The 27,941-nt window shown below is 36.7% G+C and overlaps 2 protein-coding genes across 2 annotated transcripts; both read right to left on the reverse strand.

Moving 5' to 3' along the window:
• Nucleotides 1-9,870: 9,870 nt before the first annotated feature.
• LOC146730909 (uncharacterized) lies at nucleotides 9,871-13,962 on the reverse strand. The gene is made up of 4 exons (XM_085493536.1): nucleotides 13,898-13,962; nucleotides 13,633-13,764; nucleotides 12,256-12,336; nucleotides 9,871-10,907 (listed from the first exon to the last, which is right to left on the reverse strand). Exons 1-4 carry the CDS (start codon nucleotides 13,906-13,908, stop codon nucleotides 9,899-9,901), a joined length of 1,233 nt encoding a protein of 410 aa, XP_085349662.1. The 5' UTR covers nucleotides 13,909-13,962; the 3' UTR covers nucleotides 9,871-9,898.
• A 2,638-nt stretch (nucleotides 13,963-16,600) lies between these two features.
• LOC100374759 (hematopoietic prostaglandin D synthase-like) lies at nucleotides 16,601-27,587 on the reverse strand. Its single transcript, XM_006812348.3, has 4 exons — nucleotides 27,274-27,587; nucleotides 25,953-26,161; nucleotides 17,499-17,609; nucleotides 16,601-16,855 (listed from the first exon to the last, which is right to left on the reverse strand). The coding sequence occupies exons 1-4, from the start codon at nucleotides 27,410-27,412 to the stop codon at nucleotides 16,691-16,693; spliced, it is 624 nt and encodes a 207-aa protein (XP_006812411.1). The 5' UTR covers nucleotides 27,413-27,587; the 3' UTR covers nucleotides 16,601-16,690.
• Between the last annotated feature and the right edge of the window lie 354 nt (nucleotides 27,588-27,941).

Here is a 27,941-nt window from a genome sequence, read left to right on the forward strand (position 1 = left end):
GTCGCCATCTGCGCACGCGCGGGAATTGAATCCCAAGCGATGATAACAACGCATGCTAAAACGCAAAGGCTCATGGATAGATGCTTGTTTGCAAACACTGACACTGACGCATGTGCAGGTGGCGACTCTCCCGCTTTAATACACGGCGAACCAACTCTACTCGGTGTTCCACCATATATTTTATCGAGTATCTGAAAGCGCAGAGATCGACGCTTAGAGCGACGGTAGTTTTCAGTTATACATTTGTGATCGGTATATTCTGCCGTCATTTTTACTTGTCGCTTGTCGAAGCAGATAAAAAATAATAGCGAAATAAACTGACATTATATTTAAGCACTGTCTTAAATGTACTTGTAGGCTGTCTGCTTTTTGACGAGATATCTGTCAGATGCGCTACATACAACAAATTGAAAAAAACATAGTAAAACGGGTACGAGAGGGTGTTCAAAGTGTAGTGATACGATTTCGATGTCAAATGTATACTGAACTTGCACTATGAATCGAGAGAGGTCAACCACTCTAGTATTTTGGATGGCGCGTCAAACGATTCGAATTCTCTGATGAAGGATAAGGAGTACTCACAAACGAAATCGGCCATGTACTCGCCGAAGTTGACACTGCTGATAGATAAGTGCGGATTACACAAACAAACCCTATTCGATATGTTTGTAGCAACGCAAATCAATTTACTGTCCCAAATCAAACCCCTAATTTCAACACGACAGAAGTGTTCGCGTATCAGTTAAACAAGTCTGCCATTATCGAAGCCGTCACTGAATATACCGGTATATCGTTTTAAACCATGATCAAGACGTCACACTATTGTATTATTCAGTTATAAAACCACCTGCACAGATTTTCAAAACGGAGAGATTCTGGAAACCACTCCAGTACTTCTTGTATTTTCTACTGCACATTTCGTCCATGGCTGTTCATCCATGACGTCTGTTTTTGATCTGAAAATTAAAGCGCAACCTTCTTTTTCTAGTGGAGATACCCGGGACTCGATACCGCTCCCCTTGGATCGTTCAAGTCATAAACTGGTATCTCGAAAATCGGAAATAAGTGGGTGAGTATTACTGAAATGAAAAACGTAGCTCTTGGTAATACATGTATGTTTCAAGTTTTCTGCTTGTCACTCAGTCGTTCGTAAACCATCCGCCCACATACACACTTGTGTATTTGCAATGATAACAAGACGTTAAAGTATGTGTATCGAGCCAGTAAATATTGAGACTAATTTCTGGCTCAGCGGAATTTTATATACAAATTTATGTGAAAGTTCTAGTGTTTAATTTATATTATGTAACTAACCAGTATTTTCGGCGGGGGTTTTCAGATGGCGATCAAAAATTATGCCAGTTATGTGGCTGTCGACGCTCATCAACGTGTATATACGCTGGATGACCCATTATAAGCAGTAATTAAGTTTATTCTTGGCAATCGTGAGGAAGTAAGCAGTGAGACAGTTGAAAACGAGTCAATTGTCTGACATCATTGCCGCCAGTGTTTGCGTATCGTACGCAACTGTAGGATTTTCGATCACAGCTGCAATTATGAACGAAAGATATACATGTACAGAAAATAAACATGAATATTAGCAGATTGCATGCAAACTCGAACAAAAATTAAAGTTCTAGCCTATTTACAATATTCGGTCGATGTTCACAGTAAAAAAACATGGAAAAAGCTCTCTTAGCCTTCGTGGTTGGCGCTATAATAATTAGGCGTCCGAGTTGCATAGGGGGATAGTGCAATCTGCCGTGAGCGTTTAAGTACTGAATTCGGAAAGTGGTAAAAATATCAAACATGGCTGCCTGATTGTGATTGCATTCATATTTTTTTTCATGTACATTTTTATTCTATTTCGATTTTTAGTGGCGAATCTTCTGAGAACATAGTATATTCTTGTAAATTATCCTCTCGAATATTTTCTACAATAGAACGCAACTAATAATATTGCAAATAAATAACATTGTACTTACTCCTTGGTAATCGAACGCATTGCATTTCAAAATCGCGGAGTACATGTATATTTTGAAAACGTATAAACTTCGAGCCGAGCATTTCATAACATATTAATTTCCATGACTGCAAATCATAATATTCATTAGTTTATATAGTGCATTTAGTATCGTTCAGTAGTTTTTAACAATTGAGTTCTAATTGTTGTTGTTTTTTCAACAGAAATACTTTCCCTCATTACATTGCGATTACCAAAAGGGGGAAGAAAAGACATCAGCTTCCAGTTACTCCGTACCCAATTGTTAACATAACTGCGTTTGTACCGAACTTTTTCACTAAACTCGATTCAAAAAATGCAAGGAGGTACCTGAATAACGACACCATAACTGTATTTGTGCATCACAATAAAGCCGGAGGTACTTATATGCGACGATGTCTCGACGAAACAAATAAAGTGATGCAAGACAAACGCACCTACAATTTATTATCATGGGGTCATATTTTTCCTTGGTATGCTCAACGGAAATTAAGAAACGGATCTCCAAGTAATGACAGATACATCGTTGGCGAAGCTACATTTGGGATATGTGAAACTTATCGAGGAAACAAATCTTGTTCATATTTAACGATACTGAGGGAGCCGTATGATCGCATTTTGTCTCTCTATGACCATTGTCATCATAAATCAGATGACTGGATATGTTCCCCGTGGGACATTGATAACATAACCGTCAACGAATTGGCAATATATACTGGAAGCTTTTTTTTCCAACAACTTTTGTTCAACATTGATATCTGCGACACGGAAAACACAACAAAGGCATTCAAAGCGTATTCACAAATAGACAAAGTGGTTAACCCGGATCAAACCCGTTGTGTGCATAAAATAAAGGCCTATCTCAATTACTACTTAGATATGAAGCAGAGAAATGAACTTCTACAATACGTTCTTGATAATTTAGAGAATTGGTTTACTGTCATCGGTATGCAAGATGAATATTCTCTGAGTTTGAAGATGTTGGAGAAGGCATATGGCTTGCCAATTTACAAAACATGCAACGGCAATGTCACCTTGAAACATGCAAATCGAGCGTCTATAAGAGTCGAATATATGAAAAGTCTTAAAGCTGACCCTCGTGTTTACGAAGCTCTGTATTACGATATACGCATTTTCGAAGAGGCTCGGAGAATTTTTGCCGAACAAAAAGCTAAATTTTTAGAATCATATTAGAATTCTCATTAAGAATGGTGATACTTAGTTTAGCATTACGATAATTTATTCTTTCACTCCTGCTTTGATGGATAGATTGATTTTAATTTAATAAAGTAGCTTGAACTTAGCGACACATACACATATTTCAGATTACATTACACCAATAGACAATAATCTTCTAGTTACAGATTATTTTATGTTTCATCTTGACATTTTGGGAATTATATTATTATATTATATTTAGACAATGAAGAAAGAAAGTAAAATTCAATTCAGTAGTTTCTTTAGCGCATTGTTAATCGCAATTTAAGTCATTAATAAATTCTTTTCGCGTACATAATGGTTGTCAAGTTTTGAATGATTTGTCATAATTAAAATGCCGAATGAATGCACAAAAGGTTTTATGCTATTTGTATTGGTTTTTCGTTGGATGTATGTGTGGCAGTGACAGCAACACAGTGACCATCAAGTTATATTGCTACCCTGAAAAGTTCATTACATCAGTACATTTATGCATGGCGTCTATTTATAAATCAACTTGATCTGGGTTGGAGTTTTTTGGCAGTTACCTTGACATAGTGTATTATAAAAGAATAATAAAATATTGAGCAAAAGACAATATAGGGACAGAAATGTAGCCAAGTAAAGCCGTTTGTTATATACAAGATGCCACTCATTAAAAATAACATACAACAATGAAAATATAATTTCATTGGGAAAGAAATATAGATATACACATGCATACATTACTTACTTTTTCACAGTTTGCAAAAATGTACCAGCGAAGTTTAACATCTCGGTAATTGGGAATGAAATAAATGAGATAAAATTTCAAGAAGGAAGAAGTATTACTGTTTCATTTTCCACTTTGGGAACTTAGAATAAAATATATATTTAGACAACTATCAAGAAATTATTAAATAACGGTAAAGTGATTATCTAAAGCACAGTTAGTATTAGATTAGGTGTGTCATCACTATTATTAATCAGTGTAAACATGTTTTGATGCAAATATGAATGAAAGTCACCCGTAGACATACATAACTATATGTTTACAATGTCTGACATCAAACCACTGCAAATTGCTAAAATCAATTCACTGTAAAGAAGTATTTTACTCAGATTTTACAATTGTTATTCCTAGGGCACTATATTCTGTGATGGCGAGTCACAGTATTAATTACAATTATACCTTAAAACTGGGTATCTATGGATGAAATCTGTCTCTCCTAGTTGATGTGATGTGAATGACACAAACAATATAATAACACGAAATATATGCAGATACTGTATGGTTGAAAACCCATTTTGATATTTTCACTAAACCAGGGTTTGGAGGGTTATATGTACATGTGTATATATCCAATATGATTGTATGGTATCTGTGATACAGCACACCTGATGGACACATGTATTAATTAGTGTAGACCACTGATTCAATGGAACATATGAGTATATGTGTAAAGCACGTATTGAGAAAACATTAACAAACTATCATCTGATACAAGATTACGTTGAACAGGCAACCATGTTAATCATGAATGTGATAATGCGCCCAAGAACAACAACTGACTTCAACAATATTGCGTTATGAGTGAACTACGGTTATGATGAACTCTGCACATTACGTTCTTGTAAATAGAGAAAGCCAGAATAAAATCTAAAATAATCATGGGAATGAGATAGTTATCATGTATCTTTGGGAGAAAACGTCATCTTCTTTAGAAACACTAAGTAAAATTGACATTACCTACTGATTTATATATTTGGACTGAGGTTGAAATCAACTCGACATAAGGCGAATTTTCTGATGCGATATTCTGTGTGAGAAAAGAGACACTATGCATAGTTGCATCAACAAAACACTTGACTGTTTTATTGTTGTTGCAGTCTCGTTTTTTGCAATCATGAGTTGATTACTTCGTTTCCATCTGAGCTTCAAGAATAAATTCTAGTGCTGGTTGTGTTGTTGCAGTGATTGTAGTCAAGTAATTTCTGACATATTTTGAGCAGTCTTTGCTGCATGATTAGTTGTTTTTCTGATCTGATCATATATATAAAAAGGTTAAAACATTTTAGAACGACAATTACTTGCACCGTAGTAGATATAAAAAGACAAACAAAACAAACAATGAATAGTAATATCGAACAATAAATACAAATTTGTCAAGTGAAGCAAACACTATAACTTTAGAAAGAGTTAAGTACTCACAGAAGAGTGATTCTAAGCAAAGCGCGACGTTGTTGGTTCAGAGATGAGAGCATTGACTTGCTGAAGTTAATTCAACTGTAAATCATGTATATTACCCACACAAAAGTGTTCCCCATTCTGTAAGTAGATCACAGTAAAGAATCTGATCTAGACTATATAATCATGAAAGTGACTTCAGTCATCAGTGGGTCCACTGCATTTCTGAAATTTCACACTACGCGATACCCTTCTTGTGTCACGAACTACTTCACTAATGTCGATATTGCAAGGATGTAACTTAATATTTATTTCCGCGTTCTGGTGGCATTCATTTGAGACACTGTTTGGGAGTAACGAATCAAATGATAATCCCATTGCTAAATTGATAACAGAGGAATCAATGCTCAGTGATGATATAGACCAGAAGCAAAGAAATAAACATTTACAGTACGTTAGTAATAATTTAGAAAACTGGTCTCCTGTCATCTATATGCAAGGTGAATATACTTTGAGCTTGAAAATGAGGGAGAAGGTGTACGGCAGGCGCGAATCCGAATGCATTTTAAAATATCCGTAATTTTTGTCAATAGTTGTAATTTAATTTTACATAACGATTATCATTGCAGTTACTCCTGTTTTTGGTAGGTACTTGGGTATTGTAACTAATTCAACATAGGCGTAATATGACAGAACCCCACCCCTTCCCCGTGGCTTTCGTTGCGTATGGAGGTTATTTTCACGAGTGATGCGGTGTATCCTGCGGCCGTACTTTCACGAGCGAAGATAAAGATGGCGGCAATATCACGTGATTGATGAGAATTTTTTTTCCAGCTGTTTAAAGGAGATGAGGGAAGAGATGCAACATGACAAATTTCAAATGAATAGGACAAATGTGAAAGATTATTTTTCCTGTTTATAAATAATCCAAGATTGCGACTAAACCACATCACAAATCATTGGAAAGTTCTCAATCATTGATGCACTTTATACAATCAAAATTTCAGATCCCCGTCTTTAGTGGTTTTTAAGAAATAGATTTCCAAGCGTCCTTTGCTGTTTTTGTGAATAAAATCATTTTGTAGTCAGGTGCACAAGTTCTCATTGGTACGCATCCGAGTACATGACGTTTCAGGTTCTGAGCTTAAACCATATTTCCAAACGCATTGACGAAAAAGGTGAAAGAGGAGGAAGTGTGGCCTAGCCCCTAAAAGTAGTTAGTTTCTCAAAGTCTATTTTTTTCAGATAAAAAGAACTTTCATACAATGCAAAAGTGTTCGGTTATATAAAAGTAATAGGAATGAAAAGTAAAATATGGATTGATCGCGTTAACAAATAACGACTTGTGTTCTTTGCACCATCAGCGGCACCGACTAAGTTTTAACCAGTGACGTAAAATTAGGAAATTCGTTTAGAATGTCCAAATTAGGCCAATCAAAACCTACCATGTTTGCAGAATATGCAAGCATATATTTGGCAGAATATATCTAACGTCCGCAGCTCATTATTAATATATAGAACCCACACTTTGCAAGAACCATGATCAAGCTTCACTTTTGAAAACGCTGCACTATTTTAGTCTTTTTTATCTTGTTTTATTCTTGACCTAATTACACTTATAACATTGTAGCCAGAAATTGAAATATCGTCTCTATTCTATGACCTCGCAGCGTTACAGTATTCAAGAGACCACACCAACTTTAAGGCGGTTGGGTACGTAGCTCACTTTACTCAAGACAGTTTTGAATTTTAACTGTGCTTGAAAATAAACTAATTAATAAATACAAGGTAGACTTGCATATAAGCATTATGTAGCTATAAATTATTTCGCATTTTTATATAAAGACATAACGACCAGAACAGTTATTAAATGGCAATTAACACTAACAAATCGGTTATTTAGTGGTTATATAATTTATATTTATACTTATATATATGGTTTTTTTCGTTGTGCTAAAATCGTAACGTGCACACAATTTATGGAATAATCTGTAAAAATAATGTACAGATACTGAGTAGTAAATATTCACAAAAATATTTACATGTATAGATAAATAAAGACGTAAGTTACCATTAGCTTCGAAAAAGCGACATGGATAACTAATAGCGCCACCACCGACGAAGAACATTCGCGCTTTCCCTTAACTATTGCGGGCACATTTATGTGTAATATTTGTAAACCATACGCTTGATGCTGCAGGTCTAAAGCATAAGTCGATTCTAGTTGTTGCATTCATTGAATTATATTGCCACCATCTTAGATTTTTATCACAAGTTGCAAAAAAAACTAGTGTATTTGTTTTTACCGATTAACTTGATATTGGGCATGCATGGTCAAGGTATTTTACGAGAAAAATAAGTCAATCACGAGTTTTTGACATCATCTTTGATTTTTGACAAAAATTACCAAATATTTGTTTCTCATGAGTGCTTTAACCAATCAACTTGATATTTTGTATATAAAAACTATAGCAACAGACTTTACGAGAAATATCAATTTTAATCACTAAAGTGGTTTGTCTGCCATTTTCGAGTCTGTGAAAATTAAAATTGTGTAATTACGCGTGGTGTGTTGTCAGATTGATCTTATGTATTCATTTTCATATGTATTGGTCACAGGGTTTGGGGTTCATGGAGTGAGGTCGTCTGACCTCATCAACATGCATAACTGTTGCAGATAGGAGAGAGAAACCTGTACTACTATGAAGCTATGAAGACATTGGGCAAGGGATGGCTATATATAAACTGAAACAATATTGCATCCTGGGACATGCAACCAATGTCATAATGAAGACATTCATATATATATATATGAATATTTCAGATTTTATTCTGGCGTTCTCTATTTACAAGAACGCAATGCTCAGTGCAATGTTTATCATGGCCGTAGTACTGAAGACTCATGAACGCAATACTGTTGAGGTCAGTTGTTATTCTTAGGGCGTATTATCAGTATAATTGATCAAAACAGTTGTATTCAATATGCAACAATACACCTTCATGATTCACATATACATGGACTATTGGCAACACAGTTAGCCTGGTTGCCTGACCAACGTAAGCTTGTATCAGATGATAGTTTTTAATGCTTGATGTCAGACATAAAAAACATTTAGTTATGTATGTCTACGAGTGACTTTCATTCATATTTTCATCAAAACATGTTTACACTGATTAATAATAGTGATCACACACCTAATCTAATACTAACGGTGCTTTAGATAATCACTTTACAGTTATTTAATAATTTCTTGATAGTTGTCTAAATATATATATTATTCTAAGTTCCCAAAGTAGAAAATGAAACAGTAATACTTCTTCCTTCTTGAAATTTTATCTCATTTATTTCATTCACAATTGTCGAGATGTTCAACGAAGAAAGGTAATGTATGCATGTGAGTTTCAATATTTCTATACCAATGAAATTATATTTTTATTGTTGAATGTTATTTTTAATGAGTAGCATACTGCATATAAAAAACGGCTTAACTTCCTGTCTCTATATTATCTTTGTATTGCTTAATTTTTATTATTCTTTTACAATATATTATGTCGAGGTAACTGCCAAAAAGCTCCAACCCAGATCTAGTTGATAAATAGACGCCATGCATAACTGTACTGATGTAATGGGTACCAATATAACTTGATGGTCACTGCGTTGCTGTCACTGTCACACATATATACGACGAAAAACCAATACAAATTTGATATATGCCACGACACTAGCATAAAATCTGGTGTGCATTCATTCGGCATTTAAATTATGACAAATCATTCAAAACTTCACAGCCATTAGGTAAGTTAAGAAAATTAATGACTTAAGTTAAGGTTAACAGTTAGAAATTGAATTTTACTTTCTTTCTTCGCTGTGTTATAGACTTTAATCATTGTTTATAATTCAATATCATCTATAAACCTTTGCTTAGAATCAACAGTATATTATAATGTTGTAAGCCGCGCAATTCATTTCCACAAAATGTAACATATAATTCCATATTTTATTCATTTTGGAGTTGGAGCAATATGATTCCCAAAATGAATGAAACATAAAATAATCTCTAACTAGCAGATTATTGTCTATTAATGTAATGTAATCTGACGAAAGAAATATTAAGTTTCCAATGGTGCGTAATAGTCAGGTTATAACGGCTTATTTAAGTTGGTTTCAGGTAGGCCAAAACAGTTTACCAAACATATCATTATCGTTTATTTTTGTATATTTGAGTACTGTATTAAGCCAGAATATTTTGATGTCAGGTCAAGTAAAATACATGTCAAATGAAATATACACCTATTCCATTTCTAAAACATGACCAATTTATTTACAGCCTCTTATCGTCTAATCAAGAACTCAAATTCACAATTTTCATTACAATAAAATATGTGTATGCTTGTGTGGTAAAGTTTTTTAATTGTCAGTCGCCAAATTCCAGCTACTTTATTAAATTAAAATCAATCTATCTATCAAAACAAGAGTAAAGAAATAAATTATCATAATGCAAAATTAAGTATCATCAATTTTAATGAGAATTCTAATATGAGCCTAACAATTTTGTTTTTTGTTCGTCAAAAATTCTCCGCGCCTCTTCGAAAATGCGTATATCGTAATACAGAGCTTCGTAAACACGAGGGTCAGCTTTAAGACTTTTCATATATTCGACTCTTATAGGCGCTCGATTTGCATGTTTCATAGTGACATTGCCGTTGCAAGTTTTGTAAATTGGCAAGCCATATGCCTTCTCCAACATCTTCAAACTCAGAGAATATTCATCTTGCATACCGATGACAGTAAACCAATTCTCTAAATTATCAAGAACGTACTGTAGAAGTTCATTTCTCTGCTTCATATCTAAGTAGTAATTGAGATAGGCCTTTATTTTATGCACACAACGGGTTTGTTCCGGGTTAACCACTTTGTCTATTTGTGAATACGCTTTGAATGCCTTTGTTGTGTTTTCCGTGTTACAGATATCAATGTTGAACAAAAGTTGTTGGAAAAAAAAGCTTCCAGTATATATTGCCAATTCGTTGACGGTTATGTTATCGATGTCCCACGGGGAACATATCCAGTCATCTGGTTTATTATGACAATGGTCATAGAGAGACAAAATGCGATCATACGGCTCCCTCAGCATCGTTAAATATGAACAAGATTTGTTCCCTCGATAAGTTTCACATATTCCAAATGTAGCTTCGCCAACGATGTATCTTTCATTACGGGGAGATCCATTTCTTAATTTCCGTTGAGCATACCATGGAAAAATATGACCCCATGATAATAAATTGTAGGTGCGTTTGTCTTGCATCACTTTATTTGTTTCGTCGAGACATCGTCGCATGTAAGTACCCCCGGCTTTATTGTGATGCACAAATACAGTTATGGTGTCGTTATTCAGGTACCTCCTTGCATTTTTTGGATCGAGTTTAGTGAAAAAGTTCGGTACAAACGCAGTTATGTTAACAATTGGGTACGGAGTAACTGGAAGCTGATGTCTCTTCTTCTCCGCTTTGGTAATCACAATGTCATGAGGGAAGGTATTTCTGTTGAAAAAAACAAGAATCAGAAGCATCGCTACTCAAATTCAAATTGACTCACATAACATTGCCGTTATTAAAACTACTATTCGATCTCTAAGACGGATTACATTGAGCATTTAACTAATACCGCGAATCATAGACCTTAAAAGACATGTATATTAGTATTATACATCTGTCACCGTAAGGCCATAAGTTACAGCCTTTTACGGGGTATTTTCATCATATTAGGAAATGCGGGTTCCAAATATGGAATGATTACGCGCGTAAGCGTCATCTAATAATAAAAAAAACATGGCTGCCACCAGGGACTCTACACAAAGAATTTCGCTGATTTTGGATTTCGGCATTCCTATGGTGTATACTAAAAGGTTATTACGAGAATATCTCAAAGTATGCACTCAGACAGTACAGCGGAAGCACCGACTACCAATGACCAAGTACAATATTAATAGTTGCGTTATATTGTAGAAAATATTCGAGAGGACAAAATATGCTATGTTTTCGGACGATTCGCCACTAAAAATCGAAATGAAATGAAAATGCACATAAAAAAAATCAGACAATCAGTCAGCCATGTTTGATATTTTTACCACTTTCCGAATTCAGTACACAAAAACCCATGGCAGATTGCACTGTTCCCCCTATGCAACTCGGATGCCTAAATTGTTATAGCGCCAACAACGAAGGCTAAGAGCTTTTTTTACCGTGAAAATCGACCGAATGTTGTAAATAGGCTAGAACTTTACATGCAATCAGCTAATATTCATATTTATTTTCTGTACATGTTTATTTTTTGTTTATATTGGCAGCTGTGATCGAAAATCCTACAATTGCGTACGATACGCAAACACTGGCGACAATGATGTCAGACAATTGACTCGTTTTCAACTGTCTCGCTGCTTACTCCCACGATTGCCAAGAATAAACATAACTGCTTATAATGGGTCATTTGAATCAATATCGAATAACAGGTTTGGGGACTATTTTGAAATACTAACAGCTCATCCAGCTTATACACGTTGATGGGCGTCGACAGCCACATAACTGGCATAAATTTTGATCGCAATCTGAAAACCCCCGCTGAAAATTCTGGTTAGTTACATAATATAGATGAAACAGTAGAACTTCATTATTCATAGAAATTCACATAAATATGTATATAAAATTCCGGTAAGCCAGAAATCAACCTCAATATTTACTGGCTCTACACATTTCTTCATCGTCTTGTCAGCATTATAAAGACAAAAGGGTATCTGTATGTGTGTGGTGGTGTACGAACGACTGAGTGACAAGCAGAAAACTTGAAACATACATGTATTACCAAGAGCTTTTTTCATTCAATAATACTCACCCACTTATTTCAGACATATGAGATACCAGTTCATAGCTTGAACGATCTAAGGGGACCGGTATTGTGTCCCGAGTATTGCCACTAGAAAAAGAAGGTTGCAATTTAACTTTCAGATCAAAAACAGGCGTCATGGATGAACGGCCATGATCAAAATGTTCAATAGAAAATACTCTCCGTTCTGAAAATCTTTGCAGGTGGTTTCATAACTGAATAATACAATAGTGTGACGTCTTGGTCATGGTTTAAAACGATATACCGGTGTATTCAGTAACGGCTTCGATAATGGCAGACTTGTTGAATCGATATGCAAACACGTCTGTCGTGTTGAATTCAGGGGTATTGATTTGGGACAGTGAATTGGTCTGCGTTGCTGCACACATATCGAATAGGGTTTCTTTGTGTAATCCGCACTTATCTATCAGCAGTGTCGGCGAGTACATGGCCGACTTCGTTCGTGTGTATGCCTTATCCTTCTTTAAAGAATTCGAATCGTTTGATGCGCCATCTAAAACACTAGAGTGGTTGACCTCTCTCGCTTCATAGTGCAAGTTCAGTATATATTTGACATCGGAAACGTATTACTACACTTTGAACACCCTCTCGTACCCGTTTTACTATGTTTATATAATTTGTTGCATGTAGAGCATTTGTCAGATACCTCATACCACATTTGACAGCCTGCAAGTCCAGTTAGGAAACTGCTTCATGTTCAGTATAATGTCCGTTTATACCGCTATTTTTAATCTGCTTCGATGCCCTCACGATAAGTAAAAATGACGGCAGATTATACCGATCACAAATGTAGAACTGAATACTACCGTACCGTCGCTCTAAGCGTCGATTTCTGCGCTTTCAGATACTCGATAAAATATATGGTGGAACACCGAGTAGAGTTGGTTCGCCCTGTATTAAAGCGGGAGAATCCCATCTGCGCATGCGTCAGGTGCCATAGTGTGCCATTGCGCGGGAGACGACCCCTCCGCTTTAAAATGATACCGCTCACTGAAATAAACCAGGGCTACACATTATTCGGCAAATTGTTTGCTGCACAACTAACTTAGTCAAACATGTGGCAACAGAGCACACAAGTATTTTGCGAAGCTACAGCCGATTTTGATAAATGACTGTCCGAATATAATTCCTGGAACCGCTATAATGCAATCGAAATACGACACATAATGCTATTAGTAGAAATGTCGCTGCTTAATAAAATGCCCACCATAGCATTTGTTTCTTTGTATAGTAGTATTACGTTTCTTAAATATCATACATAATTGATTGCTTGCAGCGAGATTATTTTCTGCCATCAGTTACGAAAAACGACTGTCGCTGTTACCACAGTCACTCTACTAGGAGAGTGACTGTGCTGTTACATACCTCCATGAGTTCTTTGTAATCTCCAATACATGTCGGCCTGTGTAACCAGATTTGTGATTCAATATCATATACACTCCCATATACAGCAAAATAATTGATATAGTAGTGACCGCAATACATCGTTTAGTTGTCCTACATACAATACAATAACTTGTGTTTAACAATTGTTCCAACTCGACATCTTCATCTTTTCAATAATTATCACCAATTATGCAACAGAACGGAACGCCAGCAAAGAGTTGTCACCATTAAAATACTACATTACCTGGTTTGCATTTTGCCAGTAACACCCTAAACCTGAATCGAATGAGGAACCAAAAGATGTATGTGTGTATTATATGATGATACTATAGGTAATGAATGGGCGCATGCGCGATGGTATCTCACGTAACAGCCTGTACATTTTGTATGTAATAATACGCTAAACGTGTTTTCTCATGTTAGTATAGGATAATAAACAAAAGACAATAATACCCGAAATTCATCGACGTTCCGGACAGAAGAATACAGAAAGAAGAATATAGGAAAACAAAACATGCAACTAGAATGGAATAAATCATGTACATGGGAAATGACTTTTACAAAATGACAGTCCAATTTTTAAAGATTCTTCAGTTTCATGATTAGTTTGTCTGGTATTTAGCGGCATGTGTGCAAAAGGACGTGTACGGAAAACTGTGTGGATGTATCATTTGATGGTTACGGCACGAAAACAGTAATAATTTTACGTTACAATGATTCATCTATGCCCAGAAACTGATACTTATGTTAATCGCTTTATGTTCTTATTTTTTCCGTGCTTCTAGTCGTCATGCGGGCTCTATGTAAGCATCCTTTTTTTATTTATTTTCTCATATTACCTCAAACCATGCAAATAGAAGTGTGCCTGGAATCAGAGGAAGATACTGTGTGCATTGCCGTGTGATAACTGTTATAAAGGTGGTTGACAGGTTGTCAGCATCCTTTATTTTATGTTTTTGTCATATTACCTCAAACCCTGCAAATAGAAGTGTGCACGGAATCAGAGGAATAAACTGTGTGCATTGGCGTGTGATAACTATCATAAAGGTGGTTGACAGCATCCTTTATTTTATGTTTTGCCATATTACCTTAAACCCTGAGTTGCCTACGTGAGATAGCTGCTGGCAAGACCACATTCTGTTTGGCTCATATGGTAACCGAGGTGGTGTCCCTGAATCTGGACCATTTATTGGACAGACTGAGGACAGTGTGATGAATTTGTTTTTGCGTATCTGTTAATCGACTTAATTAGCTGATTACAAATGGAATGACTGTGTTATGTCTGGCATCGTTTAGGCCATGCGATGTTCTGGACGGAACTCGGTTCAGTGATTTGGAACTAATTATGAGATAACCGTCGCTATTCGGACTACTATTTCTGACAGTATTTGCAATTATTAATGTAGTGAACGATTAATCAAAAAATATGACGTGTTCAGTACTTGGTGTGATTGGCTTTATGATTGAAGGTTACGCCCTAGAGTCTTTTTACTGCTTTGTAATTGGTTAATGTTTTGAAAATGAATAAAGTTGTTTTTAGTTGGTCTTGGCGAGTACACAGGGACAGAGGCAGTCCAGTCCTGGAGAATCTTGGGGCGAGTCTTGATGCAGCCTAGAGAGAGTCTTGGGTCAGCCTTGCGATAGTCTTTGGGGACTTTTCCCCAGGGCGCTGTGTCTTGTACAGTGCTCGACTGACCGATTAAGACGAAAGTTGAAACGTATCTTGTTGTGTGCGTCTATTTATCTGTAAAGTTTAAGTGACTTTCCCGATCCCACACCTCAAGGGGACGAGATATAGAGACGAGACGAGATTCCCCCCTGACATGTGTGGAGAACCATAGAGGAGAAGATTTTCCCCCTGATAACAGTTTGAGACCACCATTTCTACTGAGTACCCTGTGTGTTCCTGCTGCGATATTGTGAGATAAGTGATACAGGCTTCGACCATCGTTTTATGAGACTTTTTGTTTTTAAAACAAGTATGTGTTGTACGGTGCAACGAGCACGAGTATTGGCATGCAGATCAGTAAATCCCAACATTCTGTTTGTGAGTAATTCTAATACTTGAACTCATATGCCTTTGTGGGTAATGAGTGACGAATCGTATTTTGAATACTATTGAAACCTTTCAAATATGCTTGCAAACAAAACTGGAATGCAAAATGTTATAATTTGCTACCAAGAACTTAATACTGTAGTTGTGGTAATGGTAAATTTGGACAAGGTAATATTAGACAGATGTATTTACATATATTCCTTTCAATAAATAGTTGATTCGATTTTGCGTGAGACATATTAATATTGCCCAGATAGCTCACTTGATTTACTTTTAAAGAAGAGTTGGCTGATCCATCTCCATGCTGGCAAAAGTGCTGGCTGCAATGGATAATTCAAAATTATTTGCAAATTTATTGAGTTTTTGCAAGAACTCAAAAGTTGCTTAACATTCGCTAGTTTTAGAAATAATTCATTATACACGCGCATTGTGCTCTCAGGGGTTTCGGATGCTATGATTTTTCAAACTCTTACTCTCTTTAGTGGCCAGTTACGCAATGTTTGTGCTGATACAGAAATGTTGTTGCTAATATGACAAAGAGGTCATTCACAGGTAATACTGGAGATAACGTGTCGCATTGCTCAAGCAATATTGGCATTTGTTTCTCGAAATACGCACTTGGAAAAATATAAATGCTGCTTTTCCCAGGATCACACAACATCTCTGGCCTGCGAATGTATCGTTACTTGAGCTGTGGCACGTTACATTGTTCTCGCGTGAAAATGTGTGTAATATTTTCAGAAAAATTAATGCTGGAAAGACTATTCGGAACAAACTAAAATATATTGCACGGTATTTCTAGGTTGCCGCGAATAACCTCCAAATATGGTATTACTGTGTAATTCAATATTATAACTAAGAACGTCGCGATTTAATAATTGCGAATGTAAATGACTGGGTATCTTTGATCTTTATTTCCAAGACAACGCCACAATACATGAATGATATACTTGAATCCCTGAAAGACTGTCTTTACAATAATTAGTGATCAGTCTGTGGTCTCTTCCTTATCCAATCTGCAATTTTTGGCAATGCTAGGACCCGTTCCGTTAGAGCCTTCTGTTTTGGATAGTTGTCTAATACTTGGGGATTCATCCTCTTTGTAATGTCTTCCGCCATAATAAGCGTAGTGTCTGCTAATGTCACCTGCAAATAAGGGAACATCCAATGTTATTACAGTTATAGGATATGTGCTCCTGAGTTCATATTTGGTGTTTAAAATGTTAATTCGAGTAACATGATATTGTTTCCACTTTAATTACGCTCCGAATTCCATTGAATAATATCATAATTTCAGTTACTAAAGCCATACGACATGATACATATTTACCTGTCGTATTTTATTATGAGCATTTTTTTAAATTCCTTAACGTTATTCCCAATTTTATGCAGCAAGTACTTTTTAACAATGTATCATATTGATGTGTTGACATTCCCACAACCCATTTTTAAACAAGCTAAAAATAAGCAGTCCCTCTTAGTTATCAAATTGGTGATACATAGTTTTGTTTATAGTAATAAAGTTGGAACATAAACATGTATAAAATTTGATCATAATCAGCTAAACCATGTCAGAGATAAGGCGCTACTAAAACCACATTCATTAAAACAAAATAAGATTTTGAAACAAATAGATGTGCATATATATAATATTATGTATGTGTGCAGTTTGAATGTAATCAGTCCAGTCATGTCCGTATCGACATGTGATAGAATGTGTCGTTTAATACTATATATTTTTAACCAAATACAACATTGCAGTTTCTGGCGACGTGATCGATAAATATACCTCATTTCCCACGTAGTATCCATCTCCTCCATTGTTCGCTACGAGAATTTTCTCTAACCCTCCATAAATTGCTGGACATGTTTTGGTTTTGAACTCTTCGATAGCAGCTGCCTATAAGAAATAAAATGTACAGCCACACTGTAACATCACATTTCCTAACGCCACAGTACACTTCTCGTGCAAAAAGAACGTTTTTTTTTTCATTTTGTACTATAACACCATGCGCTGCTCATTATTCTTGGTCGAACATCTGGGATTTTTCACCACTTGGCAACTATCACGGTGAAAACAAAAGGCGAAAACTCTCAGAAACCGGTACTTTGGGATGGTTGTTGAGACTCCCCTGAACAGTGTAACAAGATTACCCCTAACACAATTGGAACTATTTCGGGATAATTGGATTCGCTTAAAATGTGCTACTGTAATGGTTTGTTTTCACAAAAATATTTTATTTGATCGTTTTAGATTTTTTTCTGATAATTTCATGTATTGATATCAGAAATGAGGAAATTAAGAACAATACTACCCTACAGTAGCACATTTTAAGCGAATCCAATTATCCCGAAATAGTCCCAAATGTGTTCCCTGCGTGTGTAACGCATATAAATTTGATTGTTCGGAATTACTTCAAAGTTGAGTTCCTGTCTTTTTCTCGAATTTTCACTGGCTCTTCATTCTGCGTTCCACGTTCCTTGGCAGCGCGCGCAGAGCCCGCTGAAATACGTGGGTGCGCGTCTTAGCAACGTGGAACGTCTTGATTGAAACGCCGCATTCTCAGTGGTCGATCTATCCGACATTATAACCATGTCACGACGATAAATTGAACAAAGCTTGAGATCAATGGATGAATATACAAACTTAGTCATGTCCAATGTTTCCCAAAATGTGTATGGATCGTTTGAACAGCAAAGCCTCTGTGATTATTTAATGTCAAGAAATCCTAATTATATTCATCTAAAAATACTTATCCATACCTATCAGCGCGTTTCCACGTGTTCTTTCCACGTACACGTTGATATCTTGTTGATATCTTCCTTCTCAAAATACAACAATACGTACGCTTATTATTTTTACGACATTTTGAGATAGTATAATTGAAATGAAGGACTTGGTACTGTTATATTATTGCATGTGTGAAACAGGCCTTTGATGTACTGAGTAAACTTAATATTAGACACTCTTTTAGTTTAAGTTACATTCTATCACTCTTGGGCCCAGCTTTAGCCGTGGGAACTGTCAAGTACTAAGGTAACAAGTGTGATTCTATATCACAAGATGATGACAAGTTTCAAGGGCGGTTCCCCTATAAAGTAATTAAAACTGCCCATCTTCTGTAAACAGATACACATGAGAAACTATGTGTTTATTGTTGCATTACCAATGACATTGACCAACAGCTGCTAAACTAACATTTAGTCAGTCCTCGGTGAAACTTTTAGCAGTCAAGAGCTCAAGTATGAGGCTCCTGCAAGATGACACTGTACGTCGTACTGTTACATACAGTCAATGATAGCTGGAAAGACCACAGACTATAGGGGTTACAAATGGGCTTGACTTTCATCACGTGATCATCACTGAAGTTTGACACTGACTCTTTATTATCATTTTTCACTAAGCTGATCAGATAAGTCTTTCTTTATATGCTAGCATATATTAATTGTGATAGGGATATTTAGTATTAAATCTAGTTGTTATTATTTTATTTGAATGTGTATTGTGCTTTATTATGTCAGTCTGCCCCTATAAAAGTTCCATCTTGCCTTCCCGACTCCTTCAGAGACCATTTTGAAATCCTAGCCTAGACCGCCAAACCACGTCTACCACAAATGGTGGCATAATGGCGAGATAAATTGATGATTAGAGAAGGCTGGGAAATGACTGACGTAATGATGAACAGTACTCACTTTGATAACCCTTTCGTACAGAGAGTGTATGCATTAGTTTAGACTGAGTGTTAACTTGGGTGTGGTGTATTTCAATGTTTTATATTATTTTATTATCAATATTGTTTGTGAAAATGGCTGATGCAATGAATGGGAATGATGTCACTCGTGAACCCAGAAATGATAATAAGGAGAATGATAGTGGCAGTGAGAGTGATAGTGATAGAGAAATTGAATTTAATCTTGGTAAGAATGTGAAGCAGGATGTTGCAAATGAGACAGGTGTTAGTCATAAAGAGTATGAATGTCTTAATGAGTTGGTTCAAAAAATGAGAGAACAAATGGATAGACAAGCTAGTGGAATGGATGAGCAAATGAGAATTAATAAAGATCTTGAGAGTAGATTAGAGGCCAGTGAGAAAGATAGATTTGTCTTAGAATGTGATAGAAGATGTTTGGAAGAGAAACTGCTAGAATTAGAAGGGGTGGTTGAAAAACAGGGAATGATAAGTGGAAGGCGTGTGCATCAATCAGATGATTTGAATTTACCATTTAGTAGAAAGGGTGTGTCTGCAGTTAGAGGCCAAGGGGTTTCTCAAACTGAAAGCTCTAGATATAGAGAGGCCCTAAACACAGATAAACTTGATGGGACTAAAACAAATACATATGATAAGTCAGAGACCAGAAGGGGCCCTGATAAATCACACCAGTATGCTAATATTCAAATGAAACATTTTGATGGTACTACACCCTGGGAAGATTATTTGGCTTTGTTCAAGGGAACTGCCTTGTTACTTAAATGGGATGCAGAACATAGAGGATTACAATTATTTGTAAATTTGACAGGTGCTGCACTGCAAACAGTTAATGATGAACATCGAGCAGATCCAGATAACGGTCACAATTATGATTTTGATAGATTAGTAAATATTTTAGAAGCTCGTTTTGGGACTGCGAACCAAAGTACGCGATATTTAGCAGAGTTCCGTGCATGCAGGCGGATGCCCGATGAGTCCATAACAGATTTTGGCTACAAAGTACGCCATTTAGCGCGTTTAGTATACCCAGATGCGAGTGTTAAAATTATAAATAAAATGTCTGTCGAGCAGTTTGGAGATGCTGTTGGCAATGAAGGTATAAGAGAATGTTTGAGTGAACAAGCCCCTAAAAGTATGGAGGATGCAGTGGACATTGCAAGGCTTAAGGAGATTTACCAGGCAAAAGTAAGTAAACAAAGAGAGGAAGAAGGAAGAAAAATACAAACTAAATATATCCGTGAGGTTGGACCTATTACTGATTATACCCCCCAAATTTCAGTATATACGATGCGTGGTGAAATTCAATGCTGGCGCTGTACAGGAAGTGGTCACAGAGCTGGTGTCTGTCCCAGTATTCCAGATGCAGCCAAGATTCTGACAGGTGAGAAACGTTTCTTATGTCATTATTGCAAAGGAGTAGGTCATCCTGCCAGGAAATGCCCATCAAATCCAAACAGAGAAAAGGTAGTGGGAAACGATAGGTTATCCAACTCGGGGGTGCAGGATGGATCGAAACAAGACAACCCCAACCAATAATAGAAAAGGTAAGTGATACTGTGTCAAGTACATTGCACCCAGTACACTTTATGTGCCAGTCAAAGTTTGTGGAATAGCTGCTTCTTTTTGTTTAGATACTGGGGCAACCAATAGTATAATTTCAATAGATTTTTATAGGAGGATTCCTGAGAAAAATCGTCCAACACTGAGACAAGTGAGTCTTAATAATTGGATTTTGGCGGACGGTAGTTCTCTAAAAATTGATCTGCCTATATGGGTTGGTAGTAAGGAGGTAGTAATAGTTGTTGTTTTAGTAGCTGATATCAGAAATAATGGCCTCTTGGGAATGGATTTTATGAAGAAAATTGGAAGTGTAATTGATGTAACAGGAGGGTGTGTCAATATAAATGGTGAAGTGATTCACTGTGATTCAAAATACACAGGTCCAACATGTGCCTGTGTATACTTGAAAAAATCTGTTGTGATCCCTGGTGGCAGTGAACAGATTTTAATGGAAAAGACGTCACGAGCAATTAAATGTGATGACTGGGGAATTGTGGAACAGACTAAAAAGAATCTGATTGCTAACAAAGGGGTGCTTTTGGCTAGAACCTTAGTGATGTCACACAAAAGAATGATACCAATTAGAGTTTTGAATGTCACCAATGAGCCAATCAAGTTGAATGCTGGTAATATGGTAGGTATAATACATACTTTGGAGGAGAATGGAACAGTGATTGTGGTTGATAATGAGACCAATGATAATTGTGATAACTCTAAGACAGAAGGGTCAACAAAACTGGTGGGTCCTGATCAAACTTTACCAGTTCATGTACAAGACCTCTGGAAATATGCCACAGAACACCTGGGTGAGTATGAATCTAAAAGAGTTGGAGAGTTTTTGACAAAATATCAGGACGTTATCTCAAAGGGTGATATGGATATTGGACGAACGACTCTGGTGAAACACCGGATAGAGACTGGGGACGCTCAGCCTATTCGGCAGCCACCAAGACGTTTGCCATTCCAACAGAGAGATGAGGTAAGTAAACAGGTGGGTGAGCTACTTGATCGAAATTTGATAGAAAGATCGACAAGCCCTTGGTCTTCCCCTGTAGTCTTAGTTCGTAAAAAGGATGGGACTATGAGCTTTTGCATTGATTATAGACGTTTAAGTGACTGTACGGTCAAAGATGCATACCCTATCCCCAGGATAGAAGAAAGTTTGCATTCTTTGGGTGGTGCAAAATGGTTCAGTACACTTGACTTGGCTAATGGATATTGGCAAATTGAATTGGACCAAGATGCCAAACAGAAATCAGCATTTGTGACACGTGATGGTCTGTTTACGTTTAATGTTATGCCCTTTGGACTTAGTAATGCCTCTGGGACATTTCAGAGATTAGTTGAGCGGGTTATGGCAGGGTTACAATGGAAAATACTATTGTTATACCTGGATGACATCATAGTGTTTGGTGAGACAATAGATGAATCCCTGGAAAGATTGGACATTGTATTCCAGAAGCTGAGGAATGCAGGTCTTAAGGTAAAAGCCAAGAAATGGCATTTATTTAAACGTAGCGTTATTTATTTGGAACATAAAGTTTCTGCTAAAGGAATTGAAACTGATCCAGATAAGGTGAAGGCAGTCCAAGATTGGCCAGTTCCAAAAATAGTAAAGGACGTTCGTCAATTTCTTGGATTTGTATCGTATTATAGACGCTTTATAAAAGACTTTGCAAAGATATCTAAACCTCTAAATCGATTAAGGGAGAAGAAGACTCAGTTTGTGTGGTCTGAGAAGTGCCAGGTAGCTTTTCAGACTCTTAAAGATAAAATGACCAGTTCATCCATTCTAACGTACCCACTGCCAGAAGGTGAGTATATATTGGATACGGATGCTAGTCAGTATGCTATAGGAGGTGTTCTATCTCAAAGTCAAAATGGAGTAGAAAGGGTAATTTGATATGCAAGTAAGACATTGTCCAAACACGAGCGTAATTATAGTGTAACACGTAAAGAGTTGTTAGCACTTGTTACCTATGTGAAGTACTTTCGGCAGTATCTGTGGGGTGTACATTTTCGGGCTAGGACTGATCATGGTGCCCTCACTTGGTTAAGAAACTTTAAGGAGCCAGTGGGACAGGTAGCTCGCTTGATTGAGACTCTAGATACCTATGATATGAAAATAGAGCATAGGGCAGGTAGAAGTCACCAAAATGCAGATGGTATGTCAAGAAGAGAATATGAGGCAGATGAAGGTGAGTCAGATTCTGTAGATTTAACGCCAAATGATGATGTTCCTCAAGCGGTTCGGTAATCTAAAAGGCGTACACAGGGTCGTCAAACTAAGACAAAGAAAGAAAGAAGTGACCAAAAGGTAGAGAATAGGTCACCCAAAGTTAAAAAGAAACCTGAGGATAAGAAATCAGTAAGTACAAGTAGCTACAAAAAGGGGTACTGTAGAAAATGGTGTGTATGTGCCATATGTATATGATAAGGATACCGATGAACAAGTTATAAGACTAATAGAAGCCAGATCAAAATGGACAGAAATTGACCAGAGGAGAGCACAATTGGCTGATCCAGACATACAATGGATGGTTGAAGCCAAGGAGGGTGAAAATGGTCGTTCAAATTGGATGGATATATCAGGTCTGTCATATGTAGCTAAATCATATTGGGCAGAATTGAATTGGATCATTAATTGACCCAAATTTGAAAGATTGGGATGAGCAGCTAGCGTTTGCAACAATGGCATACAGGAGTACTCCACAAGCATCCACAGGCGAGACTCCAAATCTGTTGACGCTGGGCAGAGAAACATCCATGCCAATTGAAATTGCAATGAGTGGGGTCATAAATGAGGAAAATGATGACATCGGTACAGAGTATGTACAAGCACTGAGACATAGACTAAAAGAGACATATGAGCGAGAATAGTTCTCAGAGCGAGTGCGCGATGTCAAAAACTAGATTATGATCGGAAACTTGTATACAAACCATTGAAGAGAGGTCAATTTGTATGGCTATTCAATCAGCAGAGGAAAAAGGGTGTCTCGATTAAACTTCGACCAATTTGGGAGGGTCCTTACATTATAGTAACTAAGTTGTCTGATGTTCTATACAGAATTCAGAAAAGTCCACGAGCAGTGCCAAAAGTAGTCCATTATGACCGCCTTAAACTTTATACAGGTGATTCAATGCATAGTTGGTTAGAACCCACAGAATAGTCTAAAAATAGCAATAATCTGGTGTGAAGTAACAGCAACTTTTCTGGATCATAACTTTATTTGAGATTGATTTAAATTAGAATAGTTATAGCCTATCTGTGTTTAGTGCATAAAAAAAATAAAAATATATATATATACAATGTACAATAGTATCCAGTTTTCCTTTACTGCACAAATTTAGAGAGGGTTTGATTAGATTGTGGGTGGGTGTATGGTTGTTGTACTATTGTTTGAGTATTATTTGAGTATGGATCGAGGAATGCTTGGAAATGTGCGTCTGTTGGATGATGTTTGATGTTTTTATACACTTTATTTATATATTATTCTATATTGTACTTTACTTTCTATTTTTAACATATTATTAGTTTTGAATATCTGATCAAGCCATCTGCTAAGTGGGGGAATCACGGCTTGACCGGGACGGTCAATGAACTAAGGAAGGTGCCATGTGTGAAACAGGCTATTGATGTACTGAGTAAACTTAATATTAGACACTCTTTTAGTTTAAGTTACAGTAATTAAAACTGCCCATCTTCCGTAAACAGATACACATGAGAAACTATGTGTTTATTGTTGCATTACCAATGACATTGACCAACAGCTGCTAAACTAACATTTAATCAGTCCTCGGTTAAACTTTTAGCAGTCAAGAGCTCAAGTATGAGGCTCCTGCAAGATGACACTGTACGTTGTACTGTTACATACAGTCAATGATAGCTGGAAAGACCACAGACTATAGGGGTTACAGATGACTCTGTATCCAATGATGGAACCTACTCTATGGAGTCTACCTATTGCCAGTACCTTTGTGTCACTGCTTGACTACTTGCTGTCTGCTACCGCATTGAGCTCCAGATCTGAACTTGCTACAATAACTTTACTCAACTGCGCACAGCTACTCTCCTCATCTCCATTGTGTGGGAGAACTACAGTGTATACACCGTGGGCTTGACTTTCATCACGTGAACATCACTGAAGTTTGACACTGACTCTTTATTATCATTTTTCACTAAGCTGATCAGATAAGTCTTTCTTTATATGCTAGCATATATTAATTGTGATAGGGATATTTAGTATTAAATCTAGTTGTTATTATTTTATTTGAATGTGTATTGTGCTTTATTATGTCAGTCTGCCCCTATAAAAGTTCCATCTTGCCTTCCCGACTCCTTCAGAGACCATTTTGAAATCCTAGCCTAGACCGCCAAAAAACGTCTACCACACATGACAACAGGGCTAAAATAAGGACGCCCATATTTGCGTTCATCCCGTCTGACAATTGTATGCCACGAACCACAAATTCATTGGGCATTCACTTTAATATTACGGCCATATAATTGGAGTGAGTTACACTTTCTTGTTACCTATGCGTTCCCTGCCGATGTACATTATCAAACATCTATATTACGTCAGCTATTCTATATATCAACAGCAAATGGTAGGTTAAAGGGCGGTAGTCGTCTCTCCACGCATGCGCAGAATATATGGGTCTCATATAAACAAAGATGGCGACTTTGACTGTTGCGCAGATCAACGAGTATAAAATAAGACGTTACAAAGAGTAATTGGATATTTTATTAGGTGTTTAGAAGGTATCGAATGAATCACGAGCGGTAATTAGTGCTAGTTGCACCCAGGTGAAACCTCATACTTGTGATTCCCATTAGTATAGCGCATTGGATTATGGGAAAATCAATGTTTATCCACACAAATGTCGCACATGCGCAGCGCGACGACTACGCCCTTTAACTAGCCATAACATAAGAAAAATAACAGTATTAGGAAAATCAAGAGGGTCACTACCTTCGCGTCTTCATCTGCTGCATAATACCATTTAATTGCCATTTTGAATAAATCTCCAAAGGCATCAACAATCATGTCAACTTTGGCTTTCTCCAGGTTATTCTTGCCAGCAAATCCATACTCGTTGGCCAAGTAACGGGCAATGGCGTTTGACTGGGCCAACATTACTCCGTCCACTTCTAAACAAGGAACCGTGCCAAATGGAAACTCTATTGCACAGAAAATAATAAAACACATTTTCTATAAAGTTTGTGTGCTTTCAAGATTTCTACAATACACAATCAAGATACGCAGTATAAAACTGAAGCTCGTATCTAGTTCGAGAACCTCAAACGAGTCTGGGAAATGAGCCCGCCCTCTTGTGGTCCGACGGAAGTTGCCACTGATGATGTATTAAATCCTTTTTCTGGTTTCAAGCAAACGCCAACACTTACAAAAACAGATATTTACTTAGTGACCGGCATTCGTGATGGAGAGAGCAGCCAATAATTGAAAACTCAAACCCAGAATCCTGTTTTTTTTTTTTTTTTTTTTGCAGTTCATATATTCAGACGTTTCAATTTCCTACTGATTTTTGTTCAGCAGTTTTAACAATCTCACAATGATTTTGCTTGAGAAATTACGGTTATACATATCATTAATAAGGTCATGTGATGTGTTAGTCTTATCTCGTTCGTTAATACCTCTGAATCTGTCACTACATTGAATTGACCTAGAGCATGTATTCAATAAAAATGTGATGGATGGGTATTAAAAATCTTCGAAGATAAAAAGAATTAATCACTGAGCTCATGCATCTATGTCATTATTATCGGTAGTTTGTTATGGGGTGAGATTAATGCCAAAATTAAATATTATGACATTAAAACAAAAATGGCAAAAGAATTCCACAGTAGTGATAAAATAATGAAAAAATAACGGTATAATAATTACACAATAATACTTTACAGAACACTTTAGAATATGTAATTGAATAGTTATTATGTAAATTGGATGATCATTATGCAAGAATTATAATCCAAAGCGTATCAGGTCTAGGCATTGCCAAAGAGCGTCTATGTACCAAGTTTCATAGAAATGGGGCAATTACTTTTCGCACTTTCGGTAGAAAAAGCCGAAAATTGCAAAGACTCCAATTGTTTGCTTTACACACAGGTCGCCTACAGTTATCTAAAGCGGGAATAGAAAAGTTGAATTGGGGTGTAGGTTTGGCTTATGGGGTACAAATGGGGTATTTCCAAAATCTAGACTCTAATAATGAGGAATTCAAGTTCAATAAAGATTATTTATATTTATTGAAGGTTAAACAGAGGTCACTCACTTCCCGTTGCTTTGACTGCTGGCCATTCTTCTTGCGTGTATCTGATGTCTTCGTATTCGACGCCGGCTAAAGCGAATAGTACTCTGATTTGCTCGCCAAAACCTCGACTGTTAAAATAATGTAATTTGTAGGACGGCATGGTCACGTCACAATGCGTATAGCAGGTCTGTGTGAAAACTGCTGAGTTTTACTGTACTGCTGGCGTTCTCTAGTTGAACTGACCGTAAACAGTTCCTGGGATCACGTGATTCCATCAGCCGGTAACTAAAGGTCATGCCGTGCCATTGTCTGTCAAGGTCACGCACAGATTTGAACTAAAACGAAGAAACATGCACATTTTTTTAATGTTCAACCTTTCGATACAATAATGCTACATGCGATTATTTAAATAAAGTGAATTGGTAACGTCACAGCTGTGGCACTGTGCCATGATGAGTCTACAACATTGGCTACCCATTTCAATACATTGTGTGGCGGCTAGATGACATAAGCACTAAGTCAATATACCAGCATGAGTCAGACAAAATAGATTTTTGCAACTGGTATGCTATATCAGCCCGGGTTACTGGGGTTAAGTCATGTGAGGGAACGGTTCAATATGAGAGACATGTTATTTACGAAGCTTTTTGTAGGTGTAACGAATACATTGTAGGTAATATCCGATGGGA

This window comes from Saccoglossus kowalevskii, chromosome 19, assembly GCF_978046115.1.
Source record: "Saccoglossus kowalevskii chromosome 19, keSacKowa6.1, whole genome shotgun sequence".
NCBI lineage: Eukaryota > Metazoa > Hemichordata > Enteropneusta > Harrimaniidae > Saccoglossus > Saccoglossus kowalevskii.

Bases quoted from the DNA above. Each gene is read 5' to 3' on its own strand.
- LOC146730909 (XM_085493536.1), bottom strand. The intron at 12,337-13,632 runs GTATGTAACAGC...TTCTTTTTCTAG, and splicing joins ATTACAAAGAACTCATGGAG to TGGCAATACTCGGGACACAA. The intron at 10,908-12,255 runs GTGAGTATTATT...TTTTTTCAACAG, and splicing joins CATATGTCTGAAATAAGTGG to AAATACCTTCCCTCATGACA.
- LOC100374759 (XM_006812348.3), bottom strand. From the start codon at position 27,412: ATGCCGTCCTACAAATTACATTATTTTAACAGTCGAGGTTTTGGCGAG. The intron at 17,610-25,952 runs GTAGTGACCCTC...TATTTCTTATAG, and splicing joins CAGCAGATGAAGACGCGAAG to GCAGCTGCTATCGAAGAGTT. The intron at 16,856-17,498 runs GTATATTTATCG...CCTTATTTGCAG, and splicing joins GATACTACGTGGGAAATGAG to GTGACATTAGCAGACACTAC.